The sequence below is a fragment of the Prenolepis imparis genome, unplaced genomic scaffold (assembly GCF_030444845.1).
Source record: "Prenolepis imparis isolate NDT839.2.m4 unplaced genomic scaffold, iyPreImpa1.0 SCAF_2, whole genome shotgun sequence".
In the NCBI taxonomy this organism is placed as follows: Eukaryota; Metazoa; Arthropoda; class Insecta; order Hymenoptera; family Formicidae; genus Prenolepis; species Prenolepis imparis.
The window spans coordinates 13,721,695-13,746,264 of record NW_028141160.1 but is presented as its reverse complement, the minus strand read 5'-3'; the positions used below and the strand labels follow the sequence as shown (position 1 = coordinate 13,746,264).

General features: G+C 35.3%; 2 protein-coding genes across 10 annotated transcripts in view; one reads left to right on the top strand and one right to left on the bottom strand.

Annotated features, from left to right (window-relative positions):
• LOC145947640 (uncharacterized) overlaps positions 1–10,698 on the bottom strand; it is a 189,224-nt gene extending 178,526 nt beyond the window's left edge. For 2 of the 3 annotated variants that reach the window (XM_083057430.1, XM_083057439.1), the window contains exons 1-7: positions 10,180–10,326; positions 9,884–9,973; positions 9,099–9,170; positions 8,753–8,919; positions 6,009–6,169; positions 4,053–4,977; positions 3,878–3,917 (exon numbers count right to left, since the gene is read on the bottom strand). The gene's annotated coding sequence lies outside the window, so the exon portion shown is untranslated. Of the gene's footprint in view, positions 1–3,877; positions 3,918–4,052; positions 4,978–6,008; positions 6,170–8,752; positions 8,920–9,098; positions 9,171–9,883; positions 9,974–10,179; positions 10,327–10,450 lie in introns of those variants that run through there. The other variant, XM_083057434.1, reaches the window with a different exon arrangement.
• Positions 10,699–10,869: 171 nt separating this feature from the next.
• Positions 10,870–24,514, top strand: LOC145947290 (obg-like ATPase 1). Of its 7 annotated transcripts, none has more exons than XM_083057104.1 (11): positions 10,870–10,995; positions 12,754–12,935; positions 17,565–17,625; positions 18,791–18,918; positions 19,991–20,166; positions 21,364–21,441; positions 21,551–21,648; positions 21,744–21,884; positions 23,247–23,343; positions 23,670–23,792; positions 23,874–24,450. In XM_083057104.1, the coding sequence occupies exons 2-11, from the start codon at positions 12,755–12,757 to the stop codon at positions 23,982–23,984; spliced, it is 1,194 nt and encodes a 397-aa protein (XP_082913230.1). In that variant the 5' UTR covers positions 10,870–10,995; position 12,754; the 3' UTR covers positions 23,985–24,450. The 7 variants fall into 7 exon arrangements, 6 of the variants coding, with proteins under 6 accessions (XP_082913230.1, XP_082913234.1, XP_082913239.1 ...); XM_083057108.1 differs by lacking the exon at positions 10,870–10,995 and adding an exon at positions 11,010–11,262 and having other exon boundaries at positions 23,874–24,452; XM_083057113.1 differs by lacking the exon at positions 10,870–10,995 and having other exon boundaries at positions 12,797–12,935; positions 18,796–18,918; positions 23,874–24,452.
• Positions 24,515–24,570: the final 56 nt, after the last annotated feature.

The window sequence follows — 24,570 nt, the reverse complement described above, 5'->3', positions numbered from 1 at the left end:
TGAACTGTCCAATTTGCGCATATTTCGTAAAATTATTAATCCAAATTAGCTATTTATAATTATTTAAATATCTTGTATATAAAACATTGAGTTATATACAATATAGCAAAATAAATAATAGTATATATATAATAGTGCACTAAGAGAATTTTCTCTTAGAATTTATTCTGAAAATCATGGTAATCGTGGAACAATATGGTATGGAAAAAATTTTATAAAAATTTTTCTGATTAATATTTATCACAATAAAAAAATAATATCTATCACAATAAAATATAAAACATGTTTGATTTTATTAAACTGCATAGTAAAATTAATCAAACATATTTTATATTTTATTGTGATAGATATTATTTTTATTGTGATAAATATTAATCAGAAAAATTCTCATAAAACTCTTTCCATACCATATTGTCCCACGATTACCATGATTTTCAGGGTAAATTCTAAGAGAAAATTCTCTGTGTATAAATAACAATATATATATATATAAAGCATTCTTTTTTAAATTTAAGGATAATTTTTAATTAGAGATTTTCTTAATTAGAGACCCCCTCCTTGAGAAGTTCTTAATTATTAATATATATTATTTAAAGTCTAAAATAAAGTAATAAGAGTAGGCAAATGTTTGCAATCATAATTCAACCATGTTGTATCGTTTATTGCATAAATTTAATAAGAACAAAAAATCATTCTGTTTGTTAAAAGTTGCGAAATAATCCAGATGGTAATCCCAATATATATATACGTATCAGTTTGACTCCCGACGAGAGGAATCTGCTCCGAATTTCGTACTCGATTATTAGAGTCGATAGCTCGTACGTGTGTAGCGTGTAGGGAACGTGTATCATGGATAACATTAGGGCCATAATTCGAAGGATAATATTAAGATTGGCATGGAAGACCGCATGTGTAGCCGCGACGGCTGGATCACCGGCGCCGTGAGATCCGACAAGAAAAGGGCAGGGCGCGACTATTCGTAACGACAATTTAAATGCGGGTGGATTCCTTACATTCTCATCGTAAACACGAAAATGAATACTTCTCTGTATTAGACAAAGGATTTCGCGAACGGAGCTTCGCGTTATACCTCCGCGCGTTCGAAACGTCACATTTTTAGAAATTTTCTCTAAAAACATTGCATATCGTATATCACGTGTATATACATATCGCGGCTGCAAAGATATACAATCGCTCTTCTTCTCGAGAGAGATCTCCGCGTGACAGCGAGCCTCGGTTGAATAAATCTTGCGCCTAACGATCGGCGCACCCGTGTTTTTCGACGGAATTAGTAACGCAATCCTTCAATTCGCTCAATATCTAATTTGTCGAAATTCCTATAATTCGTTGGCCGTTAATATTCTTTTGATCGAGATTATCGGCTCGGAAGGGGTGGGTGGGAGGGTGCAGAGATAGCTTGCGCGCCGACAAGATGCTTCGATGCACCCGGTGACGTCAGGGGGTTTGCGGTCTCCAAATTATAATATTGTTAAAATGCGACGGCCAAGAGAGCGGAGAGAAGCGGAATGAACGCTCTTCTCTTCCCACTCGCCCGCCCGCACTCGCGGAAATAATAGGCTCATGATTATATGCATTATGTTGTGGGATAAGATTAATACGTAATAAAATAATCGAAATAATCGTACATTATGTGAACGAGTCGGTATTGATAGGCTGTCCGGCGAATGCGATACGCGAGGCAAATTGATGTGCAATCGAAGACAAGTGCATTCGATGATTTGTATACATTTTAACGAATACACTTGCCGGAAACGGAAGAAAGAATTTTCAAATTAGACATAAAAAACGCGAGCTAAATAAAATATGCTTCAGATATGTATATACGTAAAAGTTAATTTTTGACAATAGTTCTTTTGCGAAGGACAAGTTATGTTGATACGAATTGTAAGAATTTTATTTGAAATTTTTTCGCGCGACATTGCCTAATTATTTTAAAGACTAAAAATTTTAAAAAAGACAAAAATTTATTGCTTATTAATGCTCTCTCTTCAAATATAATATATATTAGTGGAATATTTATTACGCTGAAAATATACAGCCTCTCTCAAAGAGACAAACATGTAGTGTTAGACTTAATATTCCGCGAGTATTCCGGCAAGTATTTCAATTACGGTAAAAAGTACCGTAATTACGTTTGTTCGTTGAAACGTAACGAGCAAGCTCGTAATAGGAAAGAAAAAATATTAAGTGCTTGTGCAAACATACGCTTTTCGCGGCTTCTATTTATTCGCGAGCGAACTGTAATAAACCGTAACATTTCCCGAGAAATATTACTTCGCCAAAATACATTTCCGAGCATATTGAATGCTTTTATTGTTAGAAGAAATAATGGATTGTAAATATATAACAGAGTGCGGCAAATAGAGAAACGATACTCCTATGCGCTTTAATTTATAATAAATATATGAATAATTATTTATAATGTGGGGGGAGAGAAATCTCTCGTAAGATTTATCATGAAAAATCCATTAAAAACGAATATACAAAAACGGTAAATATTATTTGTTTATGAGAATTGTGCAATATCATATTAAACTCTTATATATATAAAATATACATATACATAATATATGTATATAGATAAAAATATGTATATAGATAAAAATAGATAATATATCATCTAATTAAATATATAATTGAAATCCAAAAACATTTTTTCGAACACAGAAGCATGAGGAAATTTTGTTCGCGTGGAATTCTTTAAAGATGAATACTTGTTTTCGTGTTAACAATAATAAAAGAACATATAAGAAATCATGTTTTTTTTTTAAATCATGAAAATAGTCGCGTTTCTTTTTCTCATGTGCGAATTTTAAATAGTATCAATTTATTCTTTCTCGAGAAGTTTTCTTATTATCAAAATTTTCAGAATAAATGACATGTTACCGTATTTATTTGTTAAATATAAAATATACATATACAGAAATATATAGAAGTAAAAAACAATTTTTTTTACAAATATGTGAAAATATTTTTTAAGTGCATTATTTCACATTTTATGAGACGCGGTTCTTAAAGTTATTAAAAATTATCTGTGACTAAATAAAATACAGTAATTAAGAAAATGATATATAAATTAATTGAAACACGTTAGATTAAAAGAATTTTATATTTTACGAGCCATCTTTTTATATTCGTATGTGAGCTACGATTACGGAAATGCGTTGTATGTACGGCATTGCAAATTGACTTTTAGTATCGACTAATTGTAAGTATTTATAATGATGGCGCCAGTACTTATAAAATTCTAATCTAGATCGTTAAGCCACTGCCAAGAGGGTATTCAATAATGCCGGCGATTGGCCGCAAAGCGAATAATTTACGGTAAAGCGTCGCTGTTTCACACTATTTCCCACTACCCTTCCCCTTTCATTTTTTATGCTCGCATTTTCCCAAGCCTAAGGAGAATGTAAATAGATAAAAAATAGATAAATAACTTCCGCGAGATAAATAATGACTGCTATTATTACATACGTTCTTTACCGCGATCGGGACTGCTCTATGTAGATCAAGTAACATATAGTAGAGATTTAAAAATAATCTTTTAAATAAATAAATATTCAAACTTTATTATCTATTAATAGAAATAAATTTTACCAACAAAATATATGAACAGTGATAAAAATATATGAAATATATATATATATATATATATATGAAAAGTGATAAAAAGAGAAAACGTATCTCGAAAGAACAAATTGATACTATTTAAAATTCATACATGAAAAAAAGAAACGCGGCTATTTTCATTGATGACTTATTTAAAAATACATGATTTCTTAAAAATGAGACACCAGTTTGACACGCCCATTACAGCTACAGAAAAATGCTAAAAAATAAACAATTTTTCACTCACCGATACGTGCAATAGGAGTTGTAGTACACAGCACATTGATCTGAAAACAAAATATTCAAATTATATAAATATACATATATGTATGTTGTGTGTGTATGTATACAGGGTGTTTTAAGTCTGAAAAGAATCGAATATCTTATAAACAATGCAGTTTAGAAAAAAATGTTTTGCATACCTCACAGTTACTCCGCTATTGCCCGATGCCTCCCCGGGCCTCCTCCTCCTCTCTTGTTAGCACTCACGACACTCGCGTAAACACGAATAATTACGATCGCCCGACACGGAGAAACGTCTCACGACAAATACTCGAACTCGCGAAGCGACGAACGACGATTTTAAATAATCGCGAGATGCCCGACCGCGAAATCCAATGGGTAGATCGAGACGTTCGTTCGTCGCTAGATTCGACACTCCCGGCTCGTCACACGCGATATTTATTATAAATTGCGCGAAATACGTGTTTGGAGAAACGTCTCACGACAAACACTCGAACTCGCGAAGCAACGAACGACGATTTTAAATAATCGCGGATGCCCGACCGCGTAATCCAATGGGTAGATCGAGACGTTCGTTCATTGCTAGATTCGACACTCACGGCTCGTCACACGCGGCAGGTACCCGCGATATTTATTATAAATTGCGCGAAATACGTGTTTGGAGAAACGTCTCACGACAAACACTCGAACACGCGAAGCAACGAACGACGATTTTAAATAATCGCGGATGCCCGACCGCGTAATCCAATGGGTAAATCGAGACGTTCGTTCATTGCTAGATTCGACACTCACGGCTCGTCACACGCGGCAGGTACCCGCGATATTTATTATAAATTGCGCGAAATACGTGTTTGGAGAAACGTCTCACGACAAACACTTCGCGAAGCAACGAACGACAATTTTAAATAATCGCGGATGCCCGACCGCGTAATCCAATGAGTAGATCGAGACGTTCGTTCATTGCTAGATTCGACACTCGCGGCGTAATCCAATGGGTAGATCGAGACGTTCGTTTGTCGCTAGATTCGACACTCCTGGCTCGTCACACGCGACGTTTGAAGGTACCTGCGACACTTATCTCAGCTTGCACTTGCGACTCGACATCTGCAATGTTAAAAGATATTCGAGACATCAGACTATGCGAAACATACAACACGTGTTTTACATGTATATAGAGAGAATTTTCTATTAGAATTTACCCTGAAAACAATGGTAATCGTAGGACAATATGGTAAGTTTATTTAAACTCGATTAATATTTCTTGACAGAAATAAGCTGATTAAAGCGTTAATTTGCTAATTAAATTTTAAAATGAAAATATGTTATAAAAATTAAAATAATAATGTTGCAAATAATATATTATAATACTTTAAACTCGAATATTTTTTGACAGAAATCAGCTGATAACTGTCAAAAATATTAATCGAGTTAAAAGAACAATAACATTTTATTTAAAACATATTACTATTTTAATTTTTGAAACATTATTTTAAAATTTAATTAGCAAATTAACGCTTTTTTAATCAGCTAATATCTGCCAAAAAATATTAATAAAGCGAAAATTTGATTATTAAATTTTGAAATAATATGTTGTGAAAAATAAAATAGTAATATGTTGTAAATTATATACTATAAAATACTTAATCTGCGATTAATATTTATTGACAGAAATCAGTTGATAACTGTGAAAAATATTAATCGAGTTTTAAATATTATAACATAATATTTACATAACATTATTATTTTAATTCTTATAACATATTTATATAACATATTTTTATTTTAAAATTTAGCAAATTAAAATTAGCAAATTAACGCTTTATTCAGCTGATTTCTGTCAAACAATATTAATCGTGTTTTAATAAACTTTATATTATTTTTTTTTTAATATTCTTTTTAATATATGTAAAACAGAAGAATGGCGCGCGCGCATTTGTTGTTCTAGTAAATTATATTTTTCGTATATATAGGTATATTTATTAGGATTATATAACTGGTATGTTAAACTGGATATTATTAATTACAAATTGTAACAATATTATTGATAATTAGATTTTTTTATAAGCGTGATATATAAAAGTAATATATATTATTTAAATAATTTTATGTGTTATAAATGATTTTATTCTGCATACCTAGTTGTCTCGTTGTCGCCCGATGTCTCCTCGGGCCTCCTCCTCCTCCTCTCTTGGTCCTTCGTAGCACTCACGAAAACACGAATAATTACGATCGTCCGATACTTCACATGCCATTCCCGACACGACTCGTGATTCGGCACTGTGTATCGCAATTCTACCTGTAACGAATAAAATACATACATATATTAGAATAATCTTATTATTTCGCATTTTAATATACACAATATAAATATATAAAGTAGAATAAACGATAGTTATATCCACATTGCAATACATTCGCTCGTGTGAAAACAGCAACATAAAATATTGCAAAATAAGTAATAGTACAATATATACATACAAATAAATGTGTGTATACTCACACACACACACACACACATATACATATAAATCATATTTTTCGTTGATTATACATATAATTGCTATATTAAACTGGATATTGTTAATTACGAATTGTAGCAATTTTATTGATAATTAGATTTTTATAAACGTGATATATAAAAGTACCTACTTGATATTTTTACAAAATAATTAAAAATATTGAGGGAGAGAAAATTATTTAATAATATAATTTTATATGTGTGTGCTATGAAATTAAGTAAAATCATATTAATTTTTACTTTTAAAAATATAAAAACATTCAGATCTAAGGAATTATCTTCAAAAGCATAAATTAAAACATACTTAATTTTATGAATAATTTTAAGAAGATAATTTTTTAGAAAGATCGATACGTGTGTATACGCGATAATATTTTACATGTGTTACATTGCAATCATAATGCACAAATCAAACTGCACAATATCGTTTATACATACAAAACATTAATGTATAATATAGGAAAACATTGATTATATATACATACAAATAAATATATACATATAAATTATATTTTTCGTTGATTATACATATAACTAGTATATTAAATTGGATATTGTTAATTACGAATTATAGCAATATTATTGATAATAAGATTTTTTATAAACTTGATATATAAAAGTAATATATATTAATTAAATAATTTTATAACACATAAAATTTATTTAAATAATATATGTTACTTTTATAAATCACGCTTGTAAAAGAAATCTAATTATCAATAATATTGTTACAATTAACAATATCCAGTTTAATATATCAGTTATATGAATAATCAACGACAAATATAATTTACATGTATATATTTATTTATATGTATATATTATATACTGTTAATTATTTTGCTACTAATTATGAATTGTAGCAATATTATTGATAATTAGATTTTATATAAGCGTGATATATAAAAGTAATATATATTATTTAAATAATTTTATAGCACAAAATTTATTTAAATAATATAGGTATATTACTTTTATATATCACGCTTATAAAAAAATTTAATATAAACATATCTATATGTATATATATGAATATGTATACATATATATATATATATATATATGAATAGGTATATATACATATACATATTCATATATATACATAATCATAAATGTACGTACATATTCATATATATACATAATCATAAATGTACGTACATATTCATATATATACATAATCATAAATGTACGTACATATTCATATATATACATAATCATAAATGTACGTACATATTCATATATATACATAATCATAAATGTACATACATATTCATATATATAAATTCATATATATAAATGTATACATAAATGTATAAATATATAAATGTGTACATAAATGTATATATATATAAATGAGTACATAAATGTATATATATATATATATATATATATATATATATATAAATGTGTACATAAATGAATATATAAATTCATATATATAAATGTATACATAAATGTATAAATATATAAATGTGTACATAAATGTATATATATATAAATGAGTACATAAATGTATATATATATATATATATATATATATATATAAAAATGTGTACATAAATGAATATATATATGTATAAATGTGTACATAAATGTATATATACATATATATATAAATGCATATACTATATATACATGTATATAATATGTATATAATATATATACATATTTTCATATATATACATATTCATATATATACATATTCATAAATATACATATTCATATATATACATATTCATGTATATACATATTCATATATATTCATATTCATGTATATTCACATATATGTATACATATTCATATATATACATGTAAATTATATTTTTCATTGATTATACATATAACTGATTATATAAAACTGGATATTGTTAATTGTAACAATATTATTGATAATTAGATTTCTTTTACAAGCGAGATTTATAAAAGTAACATATTATTTAAATAAATTTTATTGTGTGTTATAAAATTATTTAATTAATATGTATTACTTTTATATCAAGCTTATAAAAAATCTTATTGTCAATAATATTGCTACAATTAACAATATCCAGTTTAATATAGCAATTATATGTATAATCAATGAAAAATGTAATTTATATGTATATATTTATTTGTATGTATATATATTATATACTGTTACTTATTTTGCTACTAATTACGAATTGTAGCAATATTATTGATAATTAGATTTTTTATAAGCGTGATATATACAAGTAATATATCACGCTTATAAAAAATCTAATTAATAATATTGCTACAATTCGTAATTAGTAACAAAATAAGTAACAGTACAATATATACATACAAATAAAGATATATATATAAATTATATTGCATCAACAATAAATAGGATTCACTCACTAATATGTTCTCCTGAGACATGAGTTTTTCGTCATGCTAATTAATCCATTGATCGATATAACTTCACTCGCGAAAAGAAATGGACGCGATTGATCCTGTATCGCCCGGACATTTGAAGTTTTTTGATGTAACTGATTCCTGATGCTCTGTCCTGGACAGGAAAAATCCTGCAAAATATAATTAGAATAAATATAAGGGAAATGATTGAGACACAATGGCGATAAATAACCTTGCATATTGCTACGATTCGATCGCGTTCCGTTCAATTTACATCGCGTATCTTTAATTATATCGATATGCATAATATAACCGAAAATACATTTGCATCAATAATAGATTCACTTACCAATATATCCTGTCCCCCGATGCAAGTTCTGATTCCTGCTGTGTCAGGTTGCTGTCCTGGACAAGAAAAATCCTGCAGAAAATGGGGAAGGTGATTAGGACACAATAGCAATAATAAATATTACATATTGCTACGATTCGATCGCATACCACTATCGCGTTCCGTTCAATTTACATCGCGTATCTTTAATTATATTGATGCGCATAATGATACACGAGTTTTTTGTCACACTAATTAATCCGTCGATCGATATAACTTCATTCGCGAAAAGAAATGAACACGATTGATCCAGTATCGTCCGGACATTTTTTAGTTTTTTGTTCGAGACTGATAGCGAATTCGGTTGGATGCACTGGCACGTCCTTTACTAAGTGCGTCTTTTACTAACAATAAAGAGAGTGAGAGAGTGAGAGAGTGAGAGAGTGAGAGAGTGAGTGAGTGAGTGAGTGAGTGTGTGTGAGAGAGAGAGAGAGAGAGAGAGAGAGAGAGAGAGAGAGAGAGAGAGAGAGAGAGAGAGAAAGAGAGAGAAAGAAAGAGAGAGAGAGAGAGAGAGAGAATGAGACAGCCTTTATCAATTGAATATCGCCGAAAACAAAGTAGAAACGATAAATACATAAAGTAAATAACAAATAAATAACAGAACTAAAGAACAAGTGGCAAGTTTCTTTGCTCGTCGCTCGATCACACACACACACACACACATACATCGATCTTTCTAGCCACCTTCTTGCTGAAATTACAATGATATATTGCATACTACATAAATAATTAATGAATTTGCTCACCAATATGCCCTGCCGACGCAGTTTCTGATTCTTTCAGATCGCGGATTGATTCAGATTGCGTCAGATCGATCCCGGCACACAGGAGAAATCCTGCAAAGACACGACCCGTTTGAGAAAATGGCGATAAGACGCCAGCGATAATCCGACAAATTACTACGATTCGATCTCGCGCGACTATCTCCGCCTCTCGCGATTTACCTTCAATGATATCAACGCGTACAACAGAATACAAGCGTACACGAACATCTTTATGTGCTAATTAATCCATTCGGACCGATATATCGGTCAATACTCACCGTAAGAAAAAGGACGCGATCTCGGTGCCGGCCGGTCGATTCAAATTTTCAGTTAACTAATAACTTGGGCAATGAACTTCGCTGCAAAGACGCGTGACGTAGTTGTGACGTATGACATGATCATAGATAATGGAAGCATAGAATATCCGCGACCGCAACGAAAGAGATAGCGATACCGAACGAATTATGTCTCTCTCTATCAGAAATAAAGTGACAAACGTAAAATATTAGAAAAAAATAGCGAGCTCTATTAAATATAGTTCTACCCTACCTTTTCGCTCGAATTAATGCTTCTCGTTGTAGATTAGATGAAAGCAATCTGTGCTCTTTATGCCGTAATTCGAGACGGATCTTTTACGAAGCGTCTGATTGGCAAATCACAGATAAAATCTTGATAACGATTGGCCAATTAATCGCGAAACAATAGTAACATTAAAAGTGACATGCACACGATCGATGGTTATTAATTATTCTAAAACTGCAGTTTCAATTGACGTTTCAAGGTTAATCATAACCTTAGGGCGCGCGAGAGACTACTTATATTACTTACTTACAGGTAAAAAACAAAACAAAACAACAATACGCACTCTATGATACGCATGAACGATGCTGCTAATTGTCAACTGTTTTATTGGCAGAACTGCTTTCGCGTTTCCGCCGATAAGTGGAAACTCTACAAAACCAACAGATCTATGGTTGATTCCGTGCGTGACGTCGTACATCCGTCCGTTGTCGTGCTCTCCTCTCGTGTTGTTCAATACGGGTGTGCAGGAAAATTTATATTGGTGCGAGACAACGTGTACAATAACGTACGAGGTATCTGTCAGAAAAGCATATCAGGGAATTACTTGTGGAACGAGTGTACGGAGCGCAGCTACGTATTTCGATTCGTCCGAGCTCGACCCGGAAAAGAATGATACGCAAAGCGAGACGGCGAGATGACGAACATTCAAATGTAACGATTCTACGTGCTCGTCGCAGTACAAGTGACGTCTATACTCGATGGCTAAGGACGTAGCGTACATAAGTCGTAGGACGAAGTCATTCGCGACGATGTGGAAAGAGAGCATCCCCTCGGCGGAGGTTCGTATTCCGGTATAGGCAAGGCAAGGTTAAGTTTTGCGGTGCAGTGCGGATGGCCGCCTCGCTCGCCGGCCGTCACGCGGCAGCATCGTCAACGGCGGCATCTGATAGCCAGCTGATAGCTCCGGTTTCCGTATTTTTTTTTTTTATCATTGAATTTCATCCTTGATCTCACTGTAATTCTTGACTTATAAAATGGAAATGTTAATACGACAGTTAGGGTTGACCGATGGAATTCCGAGGCATTTCCTAGATATCAGACTTAAGAACGGCGGATGATATTATTAATTTTGTAATACACACTAATTCGAGGTGAGTTATTTTTATAGTTTGTTGTATTAAAATATTTTTGATCTGACTTTTCACGTTTGTCATTATTAACAATAGGTTTGTCGAGAGCTTTCCCGCCGCTTTTCGCGATTCTACAGCAGCCTCGAGGGTTCAATCTTGATCGGAGTAACGTGGTGCGCGTCTCCGAGATCGCCCATTAACCGCGTGTCTAGCGAGAGCTCCGCAAAAGCGAGACGACGTTGTAAAATTGGAGGGACGGTCACGTCGCGGCGCCAAGGCGGCTCTTCTTCTTCGGGTTCTCGACTCTCGAGTAGCATCGCGGGCGAAACGCTTCTCCGAGAGAAAGAGAAAGAGAGCAAGGGAGAGAGATGCTCCTTCATTATCGTAATTTGCAAATTTCCCTGGGACCGCGATGAAAAACGACGAGAGGCGCCGTGGTTTCGCCGTTGAAACGCGCGACGAAGGGAAGGAAAAAAGAGAGGGAGGAGGAGGCACAGAAGACCGCTAGGGGTGGAAAGAAAGAAGAGAACGACGAAGCGCTCTTGGTGAAAAAAGGCGGAGGAGACAGAGAGAGAGAGAGAAGAAACACAGGAACCACGAAGACGGTGGCGGATTGGCGGCCTCGGGCGCGGTTGCGGATTCTCGGCGTGATGCCGGTGATTCGCGGCTTTGGTGCCCAGTAATCCTGCGGATCCCCCCTTCGTGGCCCGGCCATATTCCTCCTCCCGCGCAGCCTCTTCCCTCGTCGTCGTCTTTGATGCGGCGCGGCCAGGTATGCCGGCGGGACAGGGGGCTCTCAATCTCGCGGTAAATACAGCAATCGCTCGCGATGTGCCGTCCGCATTAATATAATTAGTCACCGCGAGCGCTCGGGAGAGGCAGGGGGAAATTCTGGCGGTATCTCGCTTGCGCTCCGGGCGCCGTGCGAGCACGCACACACGCCGAAACATCTCGCAGCCGCGCTTAAGTATATTTCGGGAGGGATGCGGGTATCGGCAACGTGTGCCCCGAGGCAGCCCGCGTGTCTGCAGACGCGACAGACGGAGTTACCAGCCTCTTCTTGTCCTCCGTTAGCTGATTATGCTTCGTATCCCGTGCCTCGTGCGCAGCACTCGTTCCACAGCTCTCTGTTTTGCAGAGGAGAAAATTTAAAATTTGGATATTAACTTGGATTATAAATATATTTTGTGTCTTTTTTAGCATGGCTCCGAAGAAGGCCGAGGAACATGAGCGGAAGCCGCTGATCGGTCGCGTTGGCACCAACTTGAAAATGGGCATAATCGGTATACCGAACGTGGGGAAATCAACGTTCTTCAACGTTCTCACCAAGAGCCAGGCAGCGGCTGAGAATTTCCCTTTCTGCACCATCGATCCTAATGAAAATAAGTATCTTGATATATTCTCAACCGTTTCTTTGTCTAGTATTATATTTAATTATTATAGTTAATATAATTAACTCTCTTGTTTCTTTTTTTTTTTCTCTTTACTCTATCGATTATAACTTTTATCTTATTCGTATTAATCGATCAAATTTTTGATTTTATAAATAACATATAAATTTTCTTATTTATTTATTGCACATAATTTTACTTATTTACTTATTGGATATATAAATAGCATATAAATATTCATATTTACATATATAACGGACATTTATTTATTGTACATATAACGAAATAATAATTTAGATATAGTATATGTAATATAAACAATTTTCGACGTCGCTTGTTTAACCTCGCTTAAATATATACACAAGTGACAAAATAGAGAATTAAAAATTTTAATTGTTGAAGCAAGTTATTTGACAATTATTTAAGGAAGATGTGCGATACATTTTTTAAAAAATCGAAACAAGACCATGTTGAAAAATTATTTATTAATGAATCATTTAATACGAAAGAGTGCTTTCTGAAATTAACCAAAGCTAGTTCTGATTATATACGAGATATTTCTGCAGATGTACTATCTATAATTAAATATCCAAAAGCCAATTTGCACTACGCTTTTTCTGAAGATACACATCCGACGAAGAGGATAATTACCGTTTCTAAATTGTTTGAAGAGCAGAAACTTCTCTCGCACTCCGCGTCATGTAAAGAACGTCTTACTAATCAGGATTTTAATTTAGAAGACGAAGCTGTAAATCAATATATTAGAACTGAACCACCGAGTTTCGTTATTTTCGGAAAACCAGGATCAAAACTTGGTATTAACTTGGCATCAGCAATAGCTGATTCTTGGAACTGTGTTTTAATTTCGCCCATATCGTTAATTCAACAAGAAATCGACACTGGAACCGAGAAAGGCCAATATATGGAAAGAATTCTACGCTGCGGCAAAGCTATAAAATCTGAAATTGTTATGAATTTGATACGATGCAGAATCAAGAAAAGGGATATCAAACACAGAGGTTACGTTATTGAATGTTTACCATTTATTCCTGGCGACACGGATTTTGATAATTCATCAGATTCCTGTTCTATTGTAAATATGGATCACACTTGCCCAGAATTTTGCGAAAACGCGGCAGATGAAAACTACGAGACACACGAAGCTCGAATCACATCCAATAATGCAGAATGTAAGACGGAATTTAAATATGAGCAAGAAATCTCTCGACAGATTGATGAAATGTTTACCGTGTGGCCGAGAAAGCCTCTGATAATTATTTATCTCGTATGTCCGAAGCAAGATGTTGCGAGTACATGTGCACGCTGGCATAAGGATATTTCCACAGGCAATTATATTTTCGAAGAAAATGAATTCACGCATCCATTTGACGACGAATACGACGAACGCGACGACTCGGATACTTCGTACGATTTTTCTCAAGTTGCAAACGACCGATTATTCGAAGATTTGCTGACATGCAAATTCAACGTGATAGAATGCGATCGTTACCAACAATTGGCATTACCAGTAATCGACAAATGGATCCTCGCGCACGATCCTCAGTATGTAATTCGCGTGGATGGTCGTAGCTCAACGCGACGAGCACTTCAGATTCTCCAAACGCGTTTGAGCACGTTGGCATTGCAGCCGTCGATTCTTCCGAAGAAGATGATCGAACAAGACGATATACATATTCCAGAAACATCTGCGGAGATAAACTTGAGCGATGAGCTTGCGGAAAAGTCTACAGAAGAAATTTTCGAGATTCTAAGGCAAAGAGAAATTGTGTCATTCGAATTTCCCTGGAAACTTTCCGCGTGGAAGTTTTATTGCCCCGTCGCGCTAGCCCAAGGACGGACTGTTAAGGGACTCCCGAAGCGTGCGGTGCGATTTCTGAGTAAGATTTTTTTCTTTTCTTCTGAAGAAGCCGTGAACTTGTTTGTCGAAAATCCGCGAACATTTTTATTGCCACCGAATCCACGGCCAACCTGCAAAATAGCGGTATTTGGACCCAAGTACTCTGGTAAATCGAAACTTAGCGCGCGATTGGCGGAAGTTTTTGGCGGAATAGTGATAAATGTTGATGAGATTATGAAAAAATCAATTAAGCAGCGCGAAGAATCTTCGAATAAAAAATTGTATGAGAATGATTCGAATGTACAAATTTCATTAAAGTCTGTCGACAGGTCTGTTGGTGAAAAGGCCGATATTATTATACAGAACATTAAGGAGATACCCGATGTGAAATTAGAAGATGAATTACAAAGAGACGGTGGATATGTCGTGGATGGAATGTGTGTGGACGTTGAAGTCTGGCGAAAAATTGTCGACGATGCTAACATTGTATTCGAAGATATCATTGTTCTGTTCGAAAACGAGCCATATGCCTACCTGCTGAATAAATTTCGCAATTTTTTTTATCTTTATAATTCCGAACATGAAACGAATTACGACATAGAAGAGGATCATGAAGAATATAAAACGTTACATGAAAATGCAGAATGGGAATATCTTGAACATTTAACACGATTCGAATCGGAATGGACAAAATTCGAGGAACAAATTGAATTTGCAGGAAATGTGATAAAATGTAATCTTGCGGATATCCAAGATGTGCCAGAATACATTATAAATCATATTAAAAGTCGTTTCGACACTTCTGTAAGCGCCGCAGGAAAAGATGAAGCGAAAGAAATTCAACAGGAAGAAGTAGCAGTTGCGGAAATTGAAACAAATTTGGCTACTGAAAATGTTGAAGAAAGAAAAAGCAAACGTATCACCGCGTACAACATCGATCTTGAAACAGCCGAACAACTTCTCGATTGCGGCTACTATTTTTTCAGCGCTTTCGGACGATGGTGTCCCGTGCAGTTATACACCAGCAAGATTCCTGTTCAGATGTTTCTACCGATGAAAGCTCGCGGCCAAATTTTTCCAGTTAGACGCCATCCGTATATCTACTTTCTTGCAGGCGAGGAAGCGCTTGCTACATTTCTGAACGATCCCTCGAAGTATCTGACGCTCGATTGCCGTCCATCGCTTATTCCGCTTCGAATCGTCGTCATCGGACCGCCGAATTGTGGGAAAACAACGCTGGCGAATCGTTTTGCGAAAACATACGGCATGAAGGTAATTAGTCCCCTTAAAGCATTACGTCATATGTTGAAATATTATTCTTGGACCAAGTCAGCGCGCAAGACTGAAAATGATCTTCGAACCGGTAAGGCTGCTTCGATCGAATCCGTAACGCGTGCCTTAGAAATATTTTCCACAGGACTACGCGCAGCAACTCAAGGTTATATTCTAGATGGTTATCCCTCGAATCGTGAGGAAGCCGAGGAACTGGCTCTCTTGGGAATGCAGCCGATGATCGTGCTCGATCTCAAGGCGGATCTGGAATTCTGCATCGAATGCATCCCTTGGGATGATGACACTTGGACTGATCGGGATGACAACGCAAGAAAGCCGCTGAAATGGTCTGTCAACTTCCTGTCACATTGTTACGCCGATTGGCAAACGAATCAAGCGAATTTCCGAGACTGGCTAAAAAAGTTTTCGCAGAACGTGGTCGAGCTGGACGCTACTAAAAGTAAATGGCACGTGTGGACACGCGCGGATTGCGCGGTGCGCTCTCGATTCGCCGACATTATGCTTTACTTTAATGAAGCGGATTTGGAAAAGGTTCATAGTCTGAAGCACATGTGCGTGTCACCTTACGAGTTTCGATCGCGGCAGAGTCGATACGAATCGTACTGTCCCGTTTGCTTGACCCTTGAGAAAATCTTGAAAACCTCCGGCCGATCAGTGGATAGTCAAGGAATGATACAGTTCAGGGAACACTTTTATTGGATCTGTCTTCGACATATAGATACTTTCGCTAAGGATCCACTGCAGTACATTTCACCTGACGATGCAACGATGTCTCTTCTCGACGAACGACCTCGAATACTTGAAGAGATAGTGGATATAGAACACGTTTGCTTGGCGCAACGTCTTCAAGTCAGCGGTTTGTGCCTAGTAACTTACGTCGATGGTCTGCCGGATTGCAAGCTGATGCAAGGCAGAACCGATCTGGGTGTTATCTTCAAGGATAAAGTATACCTCTTCTGCAGTGAAAAGTGTCGCGAAAAGTTTCTCGAGCAGCACGACAAGTACTCCAAAATGGATATTACGTTTCCTCGCGAAGTTCCGTCGATCGAAATGTGGCATCTGCCGGATGTCGACTTCTTGGAGCAAACGGTGGTGAGAATATTAATCGAAGCTGTGATTCTAATCGCCCTTCGTCGGCCAAAGATATTCGGTTTATCGGCGACTATCAGCGCAGCGATTTACATCGGCGTCTATCTGAAGACGCACAATACGTCCGAAAAGTTGCACGAGATGGATATTTATGAGGCTACAAGCAAACGAATGACGGAGCTACACAGAATTATAGAGATAGTCACTAATACCATGAAGAAAAAGATTAATCCCTACGTATTTTTGCCAAAAAATTCTAATTATAAATGATCGACGAATTTATCTTTAAATTATGTTTGTATGTTTCAAAATAATCATCATTAATCACTCCTACACCTTGTCGAGTGTTTAAGCTATCTGTTTGTTTTTTGTTTCAGCACGTCGTGTTCCAGTTCCTGATACGAGGTTCGACTATCTCTGCGAATATTTTAAGCCCGCTAGGTAAGAAACAGCCACGGACGTTCCTAAAATACGTCGACGTAGCGGATAAATGTGTGTAGCGGAATAAAAGCATATAGTACACCGCCTACAGATGCACCGTGAAGGGAAACGAGTCGGAATAACCGTGGGACATTTCCATACTTCTCCGCTTTTATTCTCGCAAGACGGAAATAGGGAGCCAGGGGCGATCTGCAATGCAGATCGGTCTAAATTCGTCTACGGAAACGCAAAGTTTCCGTATTCGTCGGCGCTACACATTCTTTATTCGCGTTAGTACGTGATGCAGCATTCTTAAACGCGAATAACATCAACGGTAGATTTTTTTAAAATAAAATTATCGGGAGAAACGACGCTACTATTCCGAGAATAATATAGTATTGATCGAAGGAAAGCTCCAGCAATATTTGATTACGATCGTGTAAGCCGTGTTTAATGCGTCTCTCGTTACGCGCTAGAACGTGACTCTCGTCGCTTGAAATGAGTCGGGAGAGCAGAATTAATAAAACTCCTCGGTCGCGCGGCTTTGTCGCGTAAATAGCTCAATGTAAATCGTGCTTGTCTTGCGATCAGATTCGACGTGAATCGGAGCATTGAAAATGCGAAACAGCGCCGGATCAAAGAGCGGTCGATTCATCCACGGCCTATTATCGTCCCGCGTTCTCGTCGTCGTCAAATGTGTCGGAGCCCCGACCTCGACTACCGGCACGTGTCGGATGATTCGACGATCCGTGATGAAAGCCGGCTAATATACCATCTCCCTTCCGCCGCCCTTCATCCATGCCGCTCGTCCACTTTCACTGACGCCTCCCTTCAAAGGCTAATTGTTTAATGAGCCCGCTGGCATTAGCATTTAAATACACCTCGTTGTCACTGTCGTCGTCCCTCCCTTTCCCACCCCGGTTGCATCACGTGGCGCATGCTTTCGACCTTTATAATCGCGATCATCCGTGATCTCCGTTTCGAAGGGAATCAACGTGCGAATACGAAGAGCGAAATAATACTGTCCATGCGACTACACACATTTACGCTAGCAAATATTTAGACTGATCCGATAATTTATTGCTATTTATTATAGTTGAAAAAAATATATATATATTTTTTTTGTTCATTATAATAATTTATTCTTATCAAAGATATGTGTAATTATAAATTCGGATTTTTCTAGTAAAGTTCCGGCCTTCTTGCACGTGATGGACATTGCTGGATTAGTGAAGGGTGCCGCCGAGGGACAAGGTTTAGGAAACAGCTTTCTCTCGCACATCGGAGCTTGCGACGGCATATTTCATCTTTGTCGTAAGTGTCACATTGTTGTTTGTCGATGCTATTTGCCTCCTCGTTAATATCGTTTTAATGTTCGCGCTGACGTCCCAGAGTAAATAAATGTATCGCGCGTTTTCACACGGAATCATTTCGAATACGGAATCACGATAAAAGCAATTATAACGAGAGAGAGAAATTTTCATCGATTAGATCAAGAGATTAGTGAGATATGAACGAGATATTTATTTACTTTACTTGCCCGCTTTACTCGTTGAACGTATAATATCGCGGATGCGAGCTTATTTTTACAACACACCTACATGTATCCCGCTGACGATACGAGCACGTGTTATGAGTTATGACTGTCATTAACTATTTTCCTAGAAGTACATTACATTATTGTTTCTCATGATAATGCAAATCGACCGTCCTATGCTTATCTCTTGACAAGTAAATATCTACGTATCAGATAAACAACAAATATACGGGAATAATGGTCAAGTAAAAATAAGAAATAAAAGATTCAAAAATTCTATTTGTCATACACAATTTGTATTTTGTTACTAGTAGATATTTAATTAGAACTTTAATGTAACTTTGTTAGAATTTTGGATCTCTTCGTAACAAACGAATTTTTATTAAAAATTTAACAGATATTTTTTGTATGACTTTTGTATAATATTTTATTATTCATCAAGACTAAGTAGAATCAGATATACCCATGATATATGATGTTCTTCGTAGGGGTCGTTAACACACATATACTTTACTTTATTCCTATAATGTAACACATAATAATTCACCAACAGCTGCTAATTCGTCAGGGAGAACCGCGCGATTGTTAGGTATATATTACATTCGTACTGAGAATAACATTTTCAAGGTACTTTTGCCGGTTAATACGTCTTGGCAGACCGTCGACAGGTGGTAATTTTTTCAATTAAACCGACCCGGCAATTTTCGCCTGGCGGTGGCGGCGGCTCGCTTAAATAGTCGACATGCGAGCTTCACATTGAGGCGAATGTTACAAGCATTTCTCCAGTAGCAATTCCGATTTTGAGATATTTTTCTGTACGAAATATATTTATTTGTGTTTTTTTTTTAGGTGCCTTTGAGGATGACGATGTCACACATGTAGAGGGTGATGTTAATCCCGTGAGAGATCTCGATATTATTAGCGAGGAGTTACGATTGAAAGACGTCGAATTCTTGAATGTGCATCTCGAAAAGCTCGGGAAGCTTGTACTTCGTGGTAATGATAAGAAGCTGAAACCTGAATATGTGAGTAATTTATTATATTTTACACACACATAAAGTAGAATAATTTCTTTGAAGAAATCAGCTTCGATAAAAATAGTGTTTCGATAATTAGAAAAAAAATATATAAAGCTGTTAATGTAAAAATTTTGTATTAATTGAAATCGTTCTTTTTTATCTTTAAAAATTATTTTAATATGTTATCACATTTAGGAAAGCATACTATGTATTTTGTATACTATATTCGATATGACATAACTGACTATTCCTATATAGATATATAGTAATATAGAATTAACTAAACTGCTTGAGCTATCACGATAATTCCGTAGGAAAATGCAGATGTTTCGAAAATTGCTGTTCTTAACAGCGTTTATGTACGCCCAATCGACCTATTTTCATCGATGCGTAAACAAATGCTTATTAAATGCAGACATTATTTTTCACAAACAAACGCGATATCGCGCAAAACTCAAATCACGCGATTTGCGTCATTCATCTTTCTCTTGGTATAACGATTTATTTATCTATCAAAATTTATGTATAGTAAGGTATTATATAGTATTATATAAAGTTAAATTGTGGAGATTGTTGGTACAAATTTTATATTTTTGCTATTTTAAATCTTAAAGATATATCACTTCTCTCGATTATTATTTCCAATCAAGCTCATTAAACTGTTCCTTGTCGCGAGAATCTAAAACATATCTTTATGTTTTTCCTTTTCGCTTGATGTTTATACGTGACGCGTGAACGACGTGAACGTTTACCAAGTACAGTTGCAGCCCCCCTTGTCAGACCAACTACTACAAAATTACCGAGAAAATTAAGAGAACGCGGGCGAAGCAAAGAATTCCTGGAACGAGTCGATCGTTGGATTACCCTCCTTCCGCGGATTGACCCACGGCAATTACCCATCTCCCCCTCGTTCTCGACTTTGCAATTTGGCAAAAGTTTTTCGAGAATTCGAAGCTACCTTTTCGTCTTTTCTCTCTTTCTTCCTCTATCTTTCTCCTTCTCTTGAGAGAACTAATGGGACCACGCGTGCTTGGCTAGCCAGATCCTCTAATCACGATTCGATCGTAAAATTATCCTACTCAATGACCCGCGTTCGTGCATCTGAATGCCTGATGAAATCGATGAATGACGAAGTCGATGCGAGAAACAAAGTAGTTACGCGTTTTGAAGATTCAATAAGAATTTTTAATCTTTATTTCGCAGGAAACGCTTCTGAAGGTGAAGGGAGTTCTAGCAGATGACAAGAAACATATCAGATTCGCCGATTGGAGTGCCAATGATGTGAGTTTAATCAATTTTACGTCTCTCTGTGTTTTATTATATTAAAGTTATTATTTAAAATTTTACTTCTTTAATTTTACTTTTTACATAATGTTTTGTGAAATTTCAGATCGAGATACTGAACAAATATTTGTTCCTTACGTCAAAACCAATTCTGTATTTAGTGAATCTGTCGGAAAAAGATTACATACGCAAAAAGAACAAATGGTGCGTATTTTATGAATAACAATTAAACAAGTATTGTCACTTATTAGTATTGTTACTTTATGAATTTGTTACATTTTTTTTGTTTTATTTAACAGGTTAATCAAGATAAAAGAATGGGTTGACCAAAATGATCCGGGCGCGGTATTAATCCCTTTCAGCGGCGCCTTCGAAAATAAAATTTTGGACATGGACGAGGCGGAACGCGCAAAATACTTCGAGGAACACAAAGTCACCAGGTTGGTATCAGTTGGTCCGTTATAACGATTATTATAATTTTTATCCTGTAAATGTTTGTGGCTTATATTGCTGTGTCGCGCTCGCAAATAAGAGGGTTCAATCTTGCGTCGCTTAAACCGCCACCTTAAACCCGGCGAGATTCGGATACGTCGTTCGAGTTTACCAATTGGCGAGAAAACGCCGCAAGATTGTAGGAAAAAAAGATTAGACGTAAAATCCGGCGAAAGCGTCTCCCTCGACCAAGTTCGGGTTCCCACACATTTAGCTATGCACCGAGTTATATCCTCTAACGGTAATAATAATGTGGTCGGGTCCAGCCAGCGTCTAGACTCCGTCCCACTCTCTCCACGTGGGTCGACTAATAAAAACCGTAGCTGTGCTTCGACGTGGCGCATTATATTTTTACGAACGGCTATTCAAATTCTTGCAAAATTGCATAAAAACCCCTCCCGCCCTCGCGGGACATAATCGCGCACACTGGCATAATCGAGGAGGTGGGTGGAGCGAAAAGTAATCGGTTCGAAGGTTCGGCAATTCGATCAGTTAGTGGGTCATTCGTACCCTAGGGCTCCCTTATATTGCACATGGTAGAGTCATGTAACTTGCATATTGTCTCTTTTTATTTGTGAATGTGAATTTTCAATCGCGCTCTGTATACAATATAACTATAATTATAAATCTAAACTGAATTAATTATGATATTAATTTATAATGTAAAATTAATGATTAATTTCACATTATAATTATTATATAATAATTATATTAATTTATTATAATTAATATATATATTGTATGTATATGTGTATATAGTAAATATTTAGAAAAAATAAGGAGAAATATGAATTTAAGATATTTCCTATATAGAATTTATATTTGCTCAGGCTTATATAGTGTGAACGGAATAAAAGAGTATCCATGATACCTAAATTTGCTTAATAATCGGACGATACGAATGAAGGGACGAAAGATACCGTGATTTTATTTTCAGACCGCAGATAACTGAGGCGCCGCTGGAAGGTCTCCGCTAGAGTCAGAATGATAAAATTGCGGTATTAAATCGTTCCCCTTTATGTGTATTCTCTGAACTCTCGGACTTTCATCAGGCCCATCGCGCGTTCCACTTGCGCAAACCTGTCATTAGACGATATTTGGCCCAAGACAATCTTTCTTATTCCACAATGCGGCGCACGGTCACTTCTCATTTTGAACGCGGACGCGTCTTATTTTTTTATGATTTGAAAAATAGAAAACTTACATTGTGTTGTGTTGTTTGATAATGAATAGATCACCTATTTTTTAATAAGAAAATGCATCATTTGCTATATCTTTCTTCCTCATCTCTTCCTTTTCTTTTTGTTTAGTGCACTTGACAAAATTATTGTACAAGGATACAAGGCGTTACAATTACAATATTTCTTCACGGCTGGCCACGATGAAGTTAAGGCATGGACAATTCAAGTAAGCACAGATAAATAATAAAAATAATTAAAAAATGTAATAAATAGAAAGTAATAAAGATTGCATATATTTGATTATTATATATAAATTACATGATAAAATTGTATATTAATGTTGATAAAGATTTATATAAAATTTAGATAAAATATCAGGATTTATATATTATATATATTTTAAATGTATCAATATTATAATAATAAGAAAAGAAATTATATATTATTATCTTCTTTATTGCAATAAACTAACTGTGTGATATTGATTAATAAAGTATTGTTTATAAGTATAGTTTACTTTAACACTATAAGAGTATTGTTCGCGTTTTACAGAAAGGTGCAAGAGCACCTCAAGCTGCTGGAAAGATACATACAGACTTTGAAAAAGGATTTATTATGGCGGAAGTGATGAAATTTGACGATTTCAAAAACGAAGGCACGGAAGCCGCAGTGAAGGTATTTGAAATATATCTTTATATTAAACAAGACTATGTAACAAGTTTCCTTTGCATTTATTCTATACTTATCTGTGTTTAGGCTGCCGGAAAATACAGACAACAAGGACGTAGTTACATAGTCGAAGACGGCGATATTATTTTCTTTAAATTTAACGCAGGTGCCGGATTAAAAGATGCGAAAAAGAAGTGATGGCACGCGTTTCTCATGTTGTTGCTCGTCCATCTATACATCAACATGATTCTGTTATCTTGGTGCACGCAACATCCCCGTGTCAATTAATTCAACTCGTTTTCCGATTCTCCCTGACTTTTTCATTCATGTATACATGTTAACGCAATGATAATGATAATTATTTTTATATTATATGGAAATCATATACAGAATTAACGAGCACGTGCTCACAAATAACGTTTCATTGGAATAATATTTTATTTTTCTTGTTCAAAATTATGCCCGTAAAATAATATCCACGAACGTTATGACGCTTTTGCAACAAACGATGAAGAAGAAAGAAATTGCATTTTCACGTTTATTACTATGTACATAATTAGCAGACTTGCTAAGTTGCATTCTGCACTTCTTATCTTTGATGTGAAAATGCACGAATGTGAGAGAAAAAAAAAAGAATGAAAGAAGAGGAAAAAAAAAAGAATGAAAAAGAATGGGAACGACATGTACGTAAAACATTTCTTTGTAATCTTCTGTATTTATTCGGTATATTAAACTTAGATTGACTAAAACAAAAATATTATAATTTATCTCATAAGTTTATCAT

Excerpts from the sequence above, each read along its gene's own strand:
- LOC145947290 (XM_083057099.1), top strand. The coding sequence starts at position 13,375 with ATGTGCGATACATTTTTTAAAAAATCGAAACAAGACCATGTTGAAAAA. Across the intron at positions 21,649-21,743 it reads ATACGCAAAAAGAACAAATG|GTTAATCAAGATAAAAGAAT; the intron begins GTGCGTATTTTA and ends TTTATTTAACAG. Across the intron at positions 21,885-23,246 it reads GAGGAACACAAAGTCACCAG|TGCACTTGACAAAATTATTG; the intron begins GTTGGTATCAGT and ends CTTTTTGTTTAG.